This window comes from Mesocricetus auratus, unplaced genomic scaffold (assembly GCF_017639785.1).
Source record: "Mesocricetus auratus isolate SY011 unplaced genomic scaffold, BCM_Maur_2.0 Super-Scaffold_100024, whole genome shotgun sequence".
Lineage (NCBI taxonomy): Eukaryota > Metazoa > Chordata > Mammalia > Rodentia > Cricetidae > Mesocricetus > Mesocricetus auratus.
The window spans coordinates 12,212,606-12,225,640 of NW_024429205.1; the positions used below are offsets into that span (position 1 = coordinate 12,212,606).

General features: G+C 38.2%; 1 protein-coding gene across 1 annotated transcript; it reads right to left on the reverse strand.

Annotated features, from left to right (window-relative positions):
- Positions 1 to 5,717: 5,717 nt before the first annotated feature.
- On the reverse strand, positions 5,718 to 12,701 carry Rad51ap2 (RAD51 associated protein 2). The gene is made up of 4 exons (XM_005079054.3): positions 11,452 to 12,701; positions 9,695 to 11,148; positions 9,218 to 9,301; positions 5,718 to 6,041 (listed from the first exon to the last, which is right to left on the reverse strand). Exons 1-4 carry the CDS (start codon positions 12,699 to 12,701, stop codon positions 5,923 to 5,925), a joined length of 2,907 nt encoding a protein of 968 aa, XP_005079111.1. The 3' UTR covers positions 5,718 to 5,922.
- Between the last annotated feature and the right edge of the window lie 334 nt (positions 12,702 to 13,035).

Consider the following 13,035-nt stretch of genomic DNA (forward strand, 5'->3'; position numbering starts at 1 on the left):
AGAAATGAATCAATGTATACCTCAAAGCAGGGCTATTTTTATACTTTAATGTTATTAACAAATTATAATTTTCCACCAATAATTTTGTGGTTTATAATTCTTCCCTCTACCACCACCCACAAAAAAGGGAAAATATGAGATGGGAAGAGATATTTATTTGGAGAATGTATATTAAAATGTTGGTACAACTTGCTACCAACATGAGTTTTTCAAAAATTAAGTACTAAGTGGAAACTGATCTACTTAGCTAACAATAAAAGTATCAATTGTCTCCACACTTGGTCCTTATAAACAAACAGTCTCTAACTGTTTATTATTGGTGCCAGTTCTATGAAGCCTTTGGAAACCCCTGCTCACAAAGCAGGAAGTGGCCAATGGAAATGATGACAGCAACAATGAAGGTGCCATTCAGTGCATCAAGAACAATGGCCTTACTTGTGTGCGATGGTGTTTTGTATCATTAACTCTAAACAATATGGAGAGAAACAACTTTTCAAAGCATTTGTTTTTTCCTAAAGATGAAAATACTCAAATATTTCAAAAAGTTCATTGAAAAGCAATTTTTAAAAAGTACCTAATGCAATTCCAGTAGGTTTTAGTCATATAAAAAGATGGTTTGACAACACACTGGAGAAAAAGAAAGTTGTACTTTGAAGCTTGCCAAAGAGTAAAAGAATACAGAGTCAGATAGAAGAAATAAGATGGGCATAAAGGTCCATGCCTGTAATCTGAGCATTTGGAAGGCAGAGAGAGGTAGGAGGATCAGGAGTTAAAGGTCAGCCTAGGCAACATTAGACTCTCAGAAGAGAGGGGGGAAGGGGGGAGGTTGAAGAGATGGAGGGAGGGGAGCAGGGTGGAGTAGAGGAGGGGAAGGGAAAGGAAAGGAGATAAAAAAGTAACAAGTGTGTCCACCAATAACATTATTTGTATTTACTTACATTTTCTTCTGAAGAGAAGTGTTAAAAGCTCCTAGGCTTATCAATATAAATATAAACCCCAACAGGAAACCACGAAGTAAATGTAAAATAATATAATAAGTATTATATATATATATATATATATATATATATATATATATATATGGGTATACAATGCACTAGTTGAATTCTTTGAAGACTACCAAGGCACTTCTAAGACAGTTCCCATGCACAAGCTTGGATAAACAAAGAGGCAACAGAAGGAGAATGATATGTAACAGCAAGTGCACTAGTCATTCAGTGGACACAGCAGGAAATGGTCACGAACTTGGAGACAGTGGCATAGTGATGGGTAGATTAAGAACAGGAAAAGATTTAAACAGATAGTGAGAAGAGCAGCCAGAAGAGGAAAGACTATGGGCAAATGAGGAACACTAATTGGAAGAGAGTAGAATATAAGTAGGCTAGTTTAAGTGTAGGGAATTGTGATGTAGTAAATCTCAAAAGCTATGGTAGGTAAGGCCCCTTTATAAAAGTTCTGAGTGTAAAAGAAGGCATGTATAAGAAAATTCATTAGGAGAAAGAGTTAGACTGCAGGAAGAATGATGAGGTTGTAAGCATACTGAATTCCACTTAATAACCTATAGCCCCAGAACCCATGTAAAAGTAAGAGTCAGCAGTACATGTCTGTAATCCCAGCACTCTTATAAAGAGGTGGAATTCTGAGACTCTCCAATTCTTCAGGGTTCTGCTGCATCGCCAGAAGCACACAACTGAGTTAGCTTGGCATGCCCAGCAACAAGACACCTTGTCTCAAACAGGGTGGAAGTTGAGAACCATGCCTGAGATTGTCCTCTGGCTCCTGCACATGCGCACATGCCCTCATGCATAAACATGTACACTTGTCAAACACACGAAGATACAAACACGTGTGCTCACACACAAATAAATATGAAATATTTTAAGAAAAACCATAGCAGCTGGAAGTCTTGACTCTTGGGCAGACTTCCTGGCTCTATAGCTTCATATTTTACAACCATGTAATTTAATTCGGAATCAAAATAGAGAAAACAAACATACCTAACAAGGTTACTTAAAGTATAGATGGTCTAATCTATTTAAAGAGAGTTGGGAAAAACACACATTTAATAAAAAATGGTGTTTTTGAAATTGCTGAGCTATTGAAATTAGAATTTGAGAAAGATAAATTTTGTTGTCAAAACTACACAGTTGAGAGTTGATGAAGATGGATAGATGTGTGTCTGACCCCCTGAGTTCAGTTCCTAGGGACCTACATAATGGAAGGAGAGAGCAACTAACTTCCAAAAGTTATTCTTTGACATCCCCACATGCACAGCAGCATGCACAGAGAATCACTCATGAAGAATTCTTAAAAGGGAGACATATGGGCCATATGGTCACATTCACTGAAACATGGATATTTTGTTAAAAATAATAATGAAGAATGCTTTTCTAAACTTTAAAGAACTTCATTGTGAGATAAAAGTACAATCTCCATTTAAGATTGTGAGATAAATGGCTTAAATTCATAATAAGTTGTGGAAAAACTAAAAACTCAGAATTGTTGCTTTAAAAATTAACACAATTGGGGCTTGGAATATAGCTTAGTGGTAGAGTGCTTTGTCTAGCATGCATGAGGCTCTGTGTTCAGTCACCAGCACTGCAAAAGCAAATTAACTAAGTAAAGATGAACGTAATTCTACTGCAGTTAGTCGGGCAAGGGAAGCCAAAGTGGTAGGTCACTGGGAGTTGAAAGGTGGGGAGATGTCCATGATGACTCCAAGGTTTCTGCCATGAGTTATTTAACGGAGTTCCACCTTGCTGTAATGACAAGTATATGAAGGGGGACTTTTAGGGGAAACAGTAGGAGCTTCTCCTGGGTGGTGCCACGTCTAAGGTTCCTGAAGAATGTCAGAGTAGCAAGGAAGAAAACCATGGAGCCTGGAGTGCAGGGGCCCATAGGACTTTGTTTAAATTATCCCCAAATTACAGAGAGCCACTGTCGGGAAGCATAGGCTGTGAGCCTATTCTTTTGCCCTGAGGCTGAGCAGATGGAAGACCTCAGGGAGTCTTTCTTCCAAATGCTGTCCTACAGCAAAGGCTGTGCCTTGAACAAGAACTGGAGTATATCTAGCAAAGAAAGCTTCAAATGATGGTGTTTCCCAACACAGTGGGTATAATATAATTTAGTGTGCACCATACATATTTATATTATATATGTGTATATGTATACATCCACCATATATGTGTGTATAAATTCTAGTCCAAGAAAGGCAATTTATTAGAGCAAACTCTGATTTGAAATAGTATATGTCTATGTAAATGAAAATATATAATGTCTGCATAATTAGAGAAATTTCTCTCATGAGCTGGTCACAGTGGCACACACTGTAATTCCAGAGGCAAAAGCAAATTTGAGACCTGTCTGGGCTACACAGTTAGATACTGTCTCAAACACCAAGTAAATAAAAAGAAAAGAAGCATGATGGAGGAGCAAGAGAAAACCAAGAAAGGAGACAAGTGTTCTATGCCCCCATTATTGAGTAGTTGTTACTATGTATCAACAAATAGTTATGATTAAGCACTAACTTTGTATCCAAGCTGTTTCAAGTCCATAAGCATTAACAAGTTCAATTCTTACAATTATCCAATGGAATATTATTATTTCCTTTTAAGGTAGGAGGATTTGTCCAAGGTCAAAACCTTTTAAGAATGCTTAGAGTGGATGTCAATTGTATTTTTTTCTTCTTCTTTTTCCTTTTTTTATAATTTAAGTTAGAAACAAGTTTGTTTCACATGTCAATCCCAGCTCCCTCTCCCTTCCCTCCTCTGCATCCCTCCCCACCCAATCTCCACTCCCATCCTCAGATAGAGTGAGGCCCTCCATGGTAGATCTCCAGAGTCTGTCATGTCATCCAGAGTAGGGTCTAGGCCTTCCTTCAAGAGTCCAGGCTGAGAGAACATCCCTCATTGTGGGATGGGCACTCAAAGTCTATTTGTACACCAGGGATAAATACTATCCAAGGTCCCATAGATTACCTAGGCCTCCTCACTGACACCCATATTCAGGGTCAGTTCCATGCTTTCCACACAGCCATCAATCTGAGATCCAAGCACTCCCCCTCGTTCAGGTCAACTGTTTCTGTGGGTTAAACCAGCCCAGTCTTAACTCCTTTGCCCATCAAATAACTGTTTAGTAACATATATGCTAATTTACACAGATTTAACTATCTTAACATGTATATATAGTGATTCAAAGATCATGTCATACCACCTAAAACTACAACTTAATCTGTCAACATAAAATGTAATCTTCAATAAACAAAAGAAAAAGAATGCTAAATGCTAAATGTCTTACATGACAAGAGAAGAATTTCATTCATTTATAGACAAATAATAGGAATATTTACTGGAAGCAGATACAGTTTTAAGAACCTGTGATATTTTGAGGGGAGGACAATCCTGTCTTCAAGTGCTTACATTCTGGGGCTAGTGAGGTGGCTTGCAAGTTAACAACACTGACTGACTACCTTTCTAGAAGAATCAAATAAAATTCCTAGCACCCAAATGGCAATTCACAATGGTCTGTATCTCCAGTTCTAGAGGTTCCAATGCCCTATTCTAGCCTTCAAAGGCACTGCACACACTTGGTGCACAGACAGACATTCAAGCAAAACATTCATATGCACAAAACAGTAATTTAAGTAAAGAAAAGAAAGAAAAAAAAAGAAAAGAAAAAGAAAAAGCTTTCATTTTAGCAAGGTCTAAATTAGGGTGTTACCTGCTGAGTTCCTCAGCAGAGATGGGGTAGAGGGTTTACGGAGGATGTTGGAGTTCGAATGTGTTTGGAGGAGGATGGAATAGAGCAGACGGAATGAATAGAGCCCAAGTTGAATTTAGTGGGTCTGAAACATTTGCTGGTGGCTATTTAATCCAGCCATATTGATGCATTTCAGTTTACTTTTGGATGTAATTGCAAAATATACTGAGTGAGGTAACCCTGACCTTGTTTGCTGTTCTTATGTTTTCTCTCTTTCTTTCTTTCTCTCTTTCTTTCTTTTCTTTTTTTAAAGGTTTATTTATTTATTATGTATACATTGTTCTACCTGCATGTATGCCTGCAGGCCAGAAGAGCGTGCCAGATCCTGTTACAGATGGTTGTAAGCCGCAATGTGGTTGCTGGGAATTGAACTCAGGACCTCTGAAAGAATAGGCAGTGCTTTTGCCATCTCTCCAGCCCTCCTAAGTTTTCTTGATGCTTCTTTCTTTTCTTATTTTTTTCTAAATATGTCAATATCATTTATTTGTCTAGTGTTTTTATTTATGCTCTATTCTACTGATAATTACTTTTAAAATATGTGTTTTCTGTATTTCTCTAAAACTCCCAATGGCAGGAAGGAAGCTACAGCACAGGGCAGGACTCTGGAGGCAAGAGAGTCAAGAGTTCAAAGTCAGCAGCAGCAGCTTCATAGGGAATTTGATACCAGCCTGAGCTACAAGATATCCTATCTAAAGGGAGAAGAGGATGAGAAGGAGGGAGGGAGGGGGAGGGAGGAAAGGAAGGAAAGAGAGAGGAAGAGAGGAAGGGAGGCAAGGTCCTATATACTTGACAAAATGTAGAGTAGGTTAGAACAGTGGTTCATTGCTTTTTATAAACCATAGACCCTAACAGAAGTAGCAAAAGTTTTAAATTTTTCTCTGTAAAGAGATTATACACATGTCATGAAAACTAAGAAGCTGAAATCATTTACAAGATCATGAAAACACTTTAATGTATGTATTGATCATAAAACATGAAGATAGCAGTGAAAAGTTTTCTTTTAATGGTAATAAACTAACACAAAAGAACCTCTCTACATTTTATAAAGAAAGCACAAAACCTCCAAGCTGAAAGAAAACACTTATCCAAAACAAGAACTAAAACATTCCTAGGCATGCTGAGCTATCAAAGTCCCGGAGCTTCTTCTAAGTCCTTACAGCCCATTCATTTCAGATAAGGATGGAGTTGTTTCAGCCTAGCTCTTCTTGACAAGCCAACTCTAATTGGACGGCTGCACGTCTTAAGAGGCTGTACTCTGGAAATTCCATTCGAAAAATGACTGCCTGCAAAGACAACATAATTTACAGCAAGAAGCAAAAATTACAAAGATGCTCAAAAGTCCTTATTCTAATCATGATACTAGTCACATTTGCTAGGGATTTACACACCAATCACTAGTGCATTGTTATATTTAATCCTAGTGTATCAGGTTCTAAAATATCAAAAGTACAGGAAGAGTAAGGAAACTGTCTATGTATGTAACACCTACCTAAGATTAGTATTCCAGTCAGGAACTCCAACACAAGAACAATAAACTCAACTAATTAACATTTAAGTCAACTTGATAATGTGCTTTATGCATGTCATTTTTCAATTAGAAGCTAAGCAATTCTGCCACATTGTTCATGGCTACATTAGGTCTCTAATGGAGATTACTGTTTAATGGAATACAAGTATAAGTACAACTATGAATTACTCTGATTTTTAGTTTTATACTACATCATTTTCCCAGAAATTCGAATGTTTCACAGAGCTGTATTTTACCCTAGACCAGTTAACTTAGACAGGTAGATAGTTGCATTACACTTAGAAGGGTTTTTTCAGCTGGGCGTTGTTGGTGCATGCCTTTAATCCCAGCACTCGGGAGGCAGAGGCAGGCGGATCTCTATGAGTTCAAGGCCAGCCTGGTCTACAGAGCGAGTTCCAGGACAGCCTCCAAAACAATACAGAGAAACCCTGTCTCGAAAAAAAAAGAAAAACACAGAAAAGAAAAGAAAAAAAGGGGGTTTTCCCAGATAAAATACATAGTATATTTGTAAGTCTCAAAGACGAATTAGGTTCTAGTGAATTAGTATGACTTTAATACTACATTATACTCAAAACATTGTCATCAACCCATTATTTTGTTAAACCAGTTTTGTTAAATCTAACAAAAACTAAACACCAGGATTTCAAAGTTGAGCAAATCAGATATATCTGTGGAAACACAGATGAAACAGATTTGAAGTTTAAACTACATATCAACATGGTGAAAAAACAAGTTAGTGCTCCAAAAAGCTATAAATCCATACTGATACTCAAGGTACCATTAAAATTATGAATTTGATGATAAGCAAAACCATTATTAATAACTTTTTATAAAGCTTTTAAACTCAATAGGATGCCCAAAATCAGACAAAATTATTGGGTCATGCTGACGTACTACATTTGGTTGTATATTAGACAGTTTTAAGAATTTTTGCATAAAAATTTTTTTCATCATAAGATTATTTCAGAGCAAAGCCAAAATTAATCTTTTTTTCGAAGTATGCCTTTCTTCTCTTACATTTAATGTAACAGTGACTTATGGTGATTTTACAATGGATGGAAAATGGCTACACTAATTTCCATCAGTAATAGGTCTCTTTCATTAAGCTATGTTTTTAATATACCCTTTGAAGAACAAATCATGATCATTTTTATTGCTATATGCTTGATTAATCTATTGTTTAGGTTTTTAAACAAATATAAATATTCTAGAATACTGTGAGAAATTGTTCGTAAAAGTCAATATATAAAACACATCATGAAGCCGGTGGTGGTAGTGCATATCTTTAATCCCAGCACTAAGGACGCAGAGGCTTGTGAATCTCTGAGTTCCAGGCCATCCTGGTATACTGACTGAGTTCCAGGACAGTCAAGGCTACACAGGGTATGGTCAACAGCCCAGCAACATGGGCATCTGTGTCTGCTGGGGGTTGTTAAAGATGCAAAATCTCAGAGCTTGGCCACAGTGGAAACAGAATCCTCTAACTGGATCTTAAGGAGATTCACATGCAGAGTAAGTCAGAGCATCACTGGCCTAAACAACATGTGAAATACCTGGTGAACCAGCAGCTGCCACACAACATGCAACACTGTGGATGTGTTCCTGACCTCTTTCTATTCTACGTCAAGTTAGCTTCCTAAATCCAATTGTTCCCTGTCTTTCTAAGAAGAAGCAGACTCCATCCTGTCCACCCTAACTCTTTAGACTCAAGGATTATCAGTTCCCCAGTGATCATGTGTTGTCAGGGAAGAAGAGACTGCCTCTCTACTTTTGATCTTCTAAAGGCATCAGCTAATTCTTAAGGTTAATTCATCAAAAGTTGAGACAAAGGGAAAGGAGATAGCATTCTTCTCATGATGAAAAGCCATATAAATATGTATGAGAAATGGTGGCTCACTGAAGACATTGAGCAAATATTTTTTTTTGCAATGTAGCCTTTTGGGATTTAATATTGTCATGTAAATATATTGCAAGACTAACTTCACCTTGTTCCCTAATTTCAGTCCTATCCTTATCTATACCCATTGGTACAAGTTATAATAAATGCTAGATTTATTTTTGTTTTATTCTAATACTGAAAAATGCTTACCTTTTCTTTGGTTATGTTTTTTAAAAGCAATTAGGAATAAAAGTATAATAGTCATACTAAAAAGTCATGTTGACCGCTAAATAATAATAAGTAATTGCTAGAGCATTTGGTTTCTGGCCTCAAGCCTGTCCAGAGTCTCCTGTCAATACCTCCCTAGTACTGGGATTAAGGTGTCATCCACCATACCAAGATCAGTATTAGTAGATTGTTTATATTTATAAAGTATCTACATAAGGCGATCCATAAAGATGTAAAATATGGAGCAGTGGTTCCATCCGTCTTAATGCTGCAACCCCTTAATACAGTTTTTCATGTTAGGGACCCCCAACCATAACATTATTTTCATTGCTACTTCATAATTGTAATTTTGCTACTGTTATAAATAGTAATGTAAATGTCTGCTATATAAGATATCTTATCTAGAACCCATGTGAATGGGTTCATTCAACCCCTGAAGGAGTCGCTACCCAAAGTTGGGAACCGATGATAGAGCATATAATTGGGAGTGACATTTCAAGAATGGGGATTCAGCTGGGATAGATTCTCTTTTGTTTGGTATTTTGTTAATAGTACATACATAATGAATCACATATTTACAACACATGTCATATCACTTAGACTATTGTCATATATTACTGCAAATATTTGAGCATACTTTGCAGAGGGCATTTCCAGTATTATTCTACTCTCTAGCCAGTTTCTACCTATTGAAATTAGTAACATTGGTATTTTTCAAAGTATAAATTTTGTATTTGTTTTCTACCAGTCAAACTATTTTCATCATGCTAAAACATTATGACACCATCTTAAAACATACTCTAGAAAATAACAGAAAATCTTACCTCCTTTCAATAAGTAATTGTAGTTTTCTTTTTTACATTCGTCAGGAGAAAAAGCAAGACTTTTAGGGAAAGATTTCTTATAATCTGAAAATAAACGTTAACAGATTATAGCCCAAGCTAACTTTTATGTCACTCCATTGACTAGCTGGTTAAATCCCTTTCTAGAGAAAGTAACTTTTGTCTACAAATACTAACCATATTGACAAACTGTGTTATTATAAATAGTGCTTTCAGTTTGGCTCCTAATATTTAGAAAAGTTAAATAAGACTCTGGAGCTTCTCTTAAAATTTAAATGACTTGTTTTCTTCAACTTCAGTTTATTATCCAACATTTTAATAGATCTCTGTGGGAAATAGTATACATTAATGAATGGTCTCTTCTATTTTATTTGTTGCCAAAAATTATATATTTTCCTTACACAGGAAAAAACACTCACTTTTTATCATGAGTAAGAAATTTTAAAATAAATGGCATACCTTCCTCAGGAGTAGAGTGGGATAATTCTTCCTCTGATCTTACACAGTACTCATTGGGAACTACCTGTCCTCCATGAGTAAGTATTGTTTTCCAAGTAAATAAGCCTTGGTGCCTTTTGTGCTGGTTGGGGCCTGCTTCCATATCACAGAGCAAAGAAGGCTCTTTTCTTTTGTTGATTTCAACCGTTTCCAGATCTTTTTCTCTCTCAATTCTTGCTTCCTTAACATCATTACTTTCTCCATAGTAATTTTCTTTCCTGATGTTTGATTCTGGGATACTCGGAATTTCATCTTCCTTACTAATTTCATGAAACATACGGAGCTCTTCAAGTACTAAATCAAATTTACTCTTCATCTCAAAATCTTTTGCTGTTGGCAGAGTTTCTGTTGGTAAACATTTAGCAGTTAGGCCCTGAAAACACCCATTGTTCTCCCCACTTGAATCACTTTCAAACTGATGATCAGCATACAATGTAGAGTCATTCTCTGGACTAAAATGCTTTGAATGAGCTAACTCGCTTTCTTGCACAACTCCGTCCTCTTTTGTGTTAGCTCCTTTATTTTGATTAGCAGATTTAGTTTCCCCCACATTTCCATTCTTATGCACTCTTGAAACTAACTGTACTGAAGACACTCTGCCGCCTGGGGGAGAACTGTCCTCTTCCTTCTCTGTGTTGATAACTTTATGAACTTGGCAACTACTTGGACTTCCTAAGACCTTTACATCCTTTTTCACAATGAAGTCATATTTTTTCCATCCTATTTTGCCTAACAGGTTCTCCAAGCTGAGCTTCTGGGTTATTGCCATAGCATTCCTCTGGTCACTGTGTATTGTAGTTTGCCTCAACAATGCGCCCAGTTGCTGAACATTAAAGACATCTTCAAATATGAACTTAAAGTGAGGGGTCTTATGCTTCTGTTTCCTTTCAATATCTAAATCCTGATTGTACATACCACTTTTATAATATGTTTCACTCTTATGTCCACAGTTACTCTGTATAAATAGAGTATCAGACTTCACACCTGTGCTAGCAGTACTAAAACTATAGTACGCCAAATTCTCCACATTTAGGAGTTGTTCAGGACAACTTCTATTCTCATAACTAGGTTCTTTTGTCAAAGAAAGTCCTTCCATGTCATCAAAATCCATTAAAAGAGGAACATGTTTATGTGGTTTGTACATTGGAAAACTTTTAGTTGCTACACTAAGAGAACTGATGTTGTGTCTCTTAGCCCCTTCAAGAATGTGTTCTATTTTAACTAGCTTTCTTTTCTTTGCCATGGATTTTGTGTTATTTTCTAATGGTCTTGAAGAAATGAACATCCTTGTTAGCTCTTCAATATGACTTTCCTTTATAATATTTTTCAAACAATCCAAATGCACTATGCATTTGAAAATGCATTCCAATTCTGATTCCCAGTAATCTCCATTTCTTATGAAAGAATCAAAGCTTCTTTGTAAAAATTTGCTCAAAATGCCACTCTTTTGAATACTAATCTTCCTTTCACATGTCAACATTTGATGGCAAGTTAAAGTACTACTGCCTTTATTTCCTGAGATGTATTTTTGTGCAGTATAGTACCTCAGTTGCAGTATTTTGGTGTTTTCATCTTTACCACTGAACCAAACAACCTTTATTAAATTGGGAAGCATACCCAGAGTTCCTAACGTCAGAGTCTTTGACTGTTGTTCATGCACATTTCTGACTTTTACACTGTGGTTGTATCCCTTGTTTAATAGGTCAGTCTCTAGTAACTGTGCCAAATTCGAATTTTCTCCAAGTTTTTTCATAGCTTCACAGATAATCCTAAAATTTTTTATTATCCAACAATTTTGCCTCTTTCTTTTCAGAATAGATCTGCTATAGTCTGAATTTGGGGATTCTTGTCTAATAAGTATGTCACAGTCTAGATTCCTTTCTGTTCCCTCCCAGTCTGCATCTTCTAGTATAAGAGTGAAATTCTTTTCAGCATATCTTACAACATACTTGATACTACTGTGGTGATCATAGTTTAAACTGATTGAGTCTATTTTCCCTTCAACAGTGAGGGACTGGTGGTGACTTTCATAATGAGGAAAATCATTTTCCACGAATACATTTCTTTTATCATCCTGTAACTTTTGTTTCTTAGCATCAGGTCTATTTTGGGACCAGAAAATGTTTGTGAAATCCCTAACATATGCCTTAATTTTGTCATTCTTTTTCTTTGCTATTTCCTTTAAATAGACAAAGGACATGTTGCTATTTAAATCCCTTGGAAACTCAGGGGAAATTATTGTGATGTTATCTCTAAAATAGCTGGGTTTGGCGCTTTCCAAGCAGGCCTGGTTTTGAATTTTTGGTATTTTTAGTGAAGATGATGAAGTGTTGTTTTCTTTTTTCTCTGAGGTTATGACACTGTCAGCTTTGCGTCTGTCCTTAATGTCATGTAATGCTGGCTTAGTTTCCTCAGAAAATGTAACATCTAGAAATGGGTTTGCTGGCTGTCTCACAGAATTCTTTTCTTTCAGAGTACTTTCCTTCCCTCGGACGGGAAGCTCTTCGGGCTCACGTTTGACTCTTTGGACATGGAGCCCGGAGGTCTTGGGTGGAGCGTGACTTACTTCTGCTGTGTCACCTCGGCACACACCCACAGCGTGCCTACCCCGCAGGCCTGGTTCAGGAGACCTTCCCGGAGCCCACGAACAACCTGCTGCCCCCGAGGTCCCGGACTGCCAAGAGCTCCGCGTCTGGAACGTTCTGTCCTGCCACCCCAGGTCACACCGCTGCCCCCCGGTGTCTGAGTTCCCCGGGTTCTGTGGAACGAGGAACGCCGTGAAGGGTCTGGGCGGCCACTCCCAGACCTTTTCTACCTCAGACAAGCGAGGCACCACAAGCGGCGGCCAGGCCGCCACACGGCCGCAGGCAGGCTCCTCCAGACGAGGCCGCTTGCTGCGGGGTGACGTGTCAGCGGGGGGGACGGGCCAGGCAGGCCCTGCGGGCCACGCGGGCCGCGACAGAGACATGGCCACTACACCTCGAGAGCCTCTGGACGGCCCCGCCGCGCTCCAGCCTTTTTAAAGGACCAGAGCCGGCTCCGCCCCGCCCCTGTCCCGCCCCGGCCCCGCCCCGGCCCCGCCCCTCAAGACCAAATTCAGGTAATCTACCCAGGTCTCTCCCCACCCCGGGTACGCCCCCGATAGCTCCGCCCCCCACCTGTGTCTGTCAAAGCCCAGGGCACTCAGGACCGTTACATCGTCTATTTTTAGCGCCTTTTAAAAGCTGTTCTACCTGTTTTCCGCCTTCTCTCCGGTAAAATAGAAGGCGGGAATCAGAACCTGTGTCTAAAGTCTTTTGAGA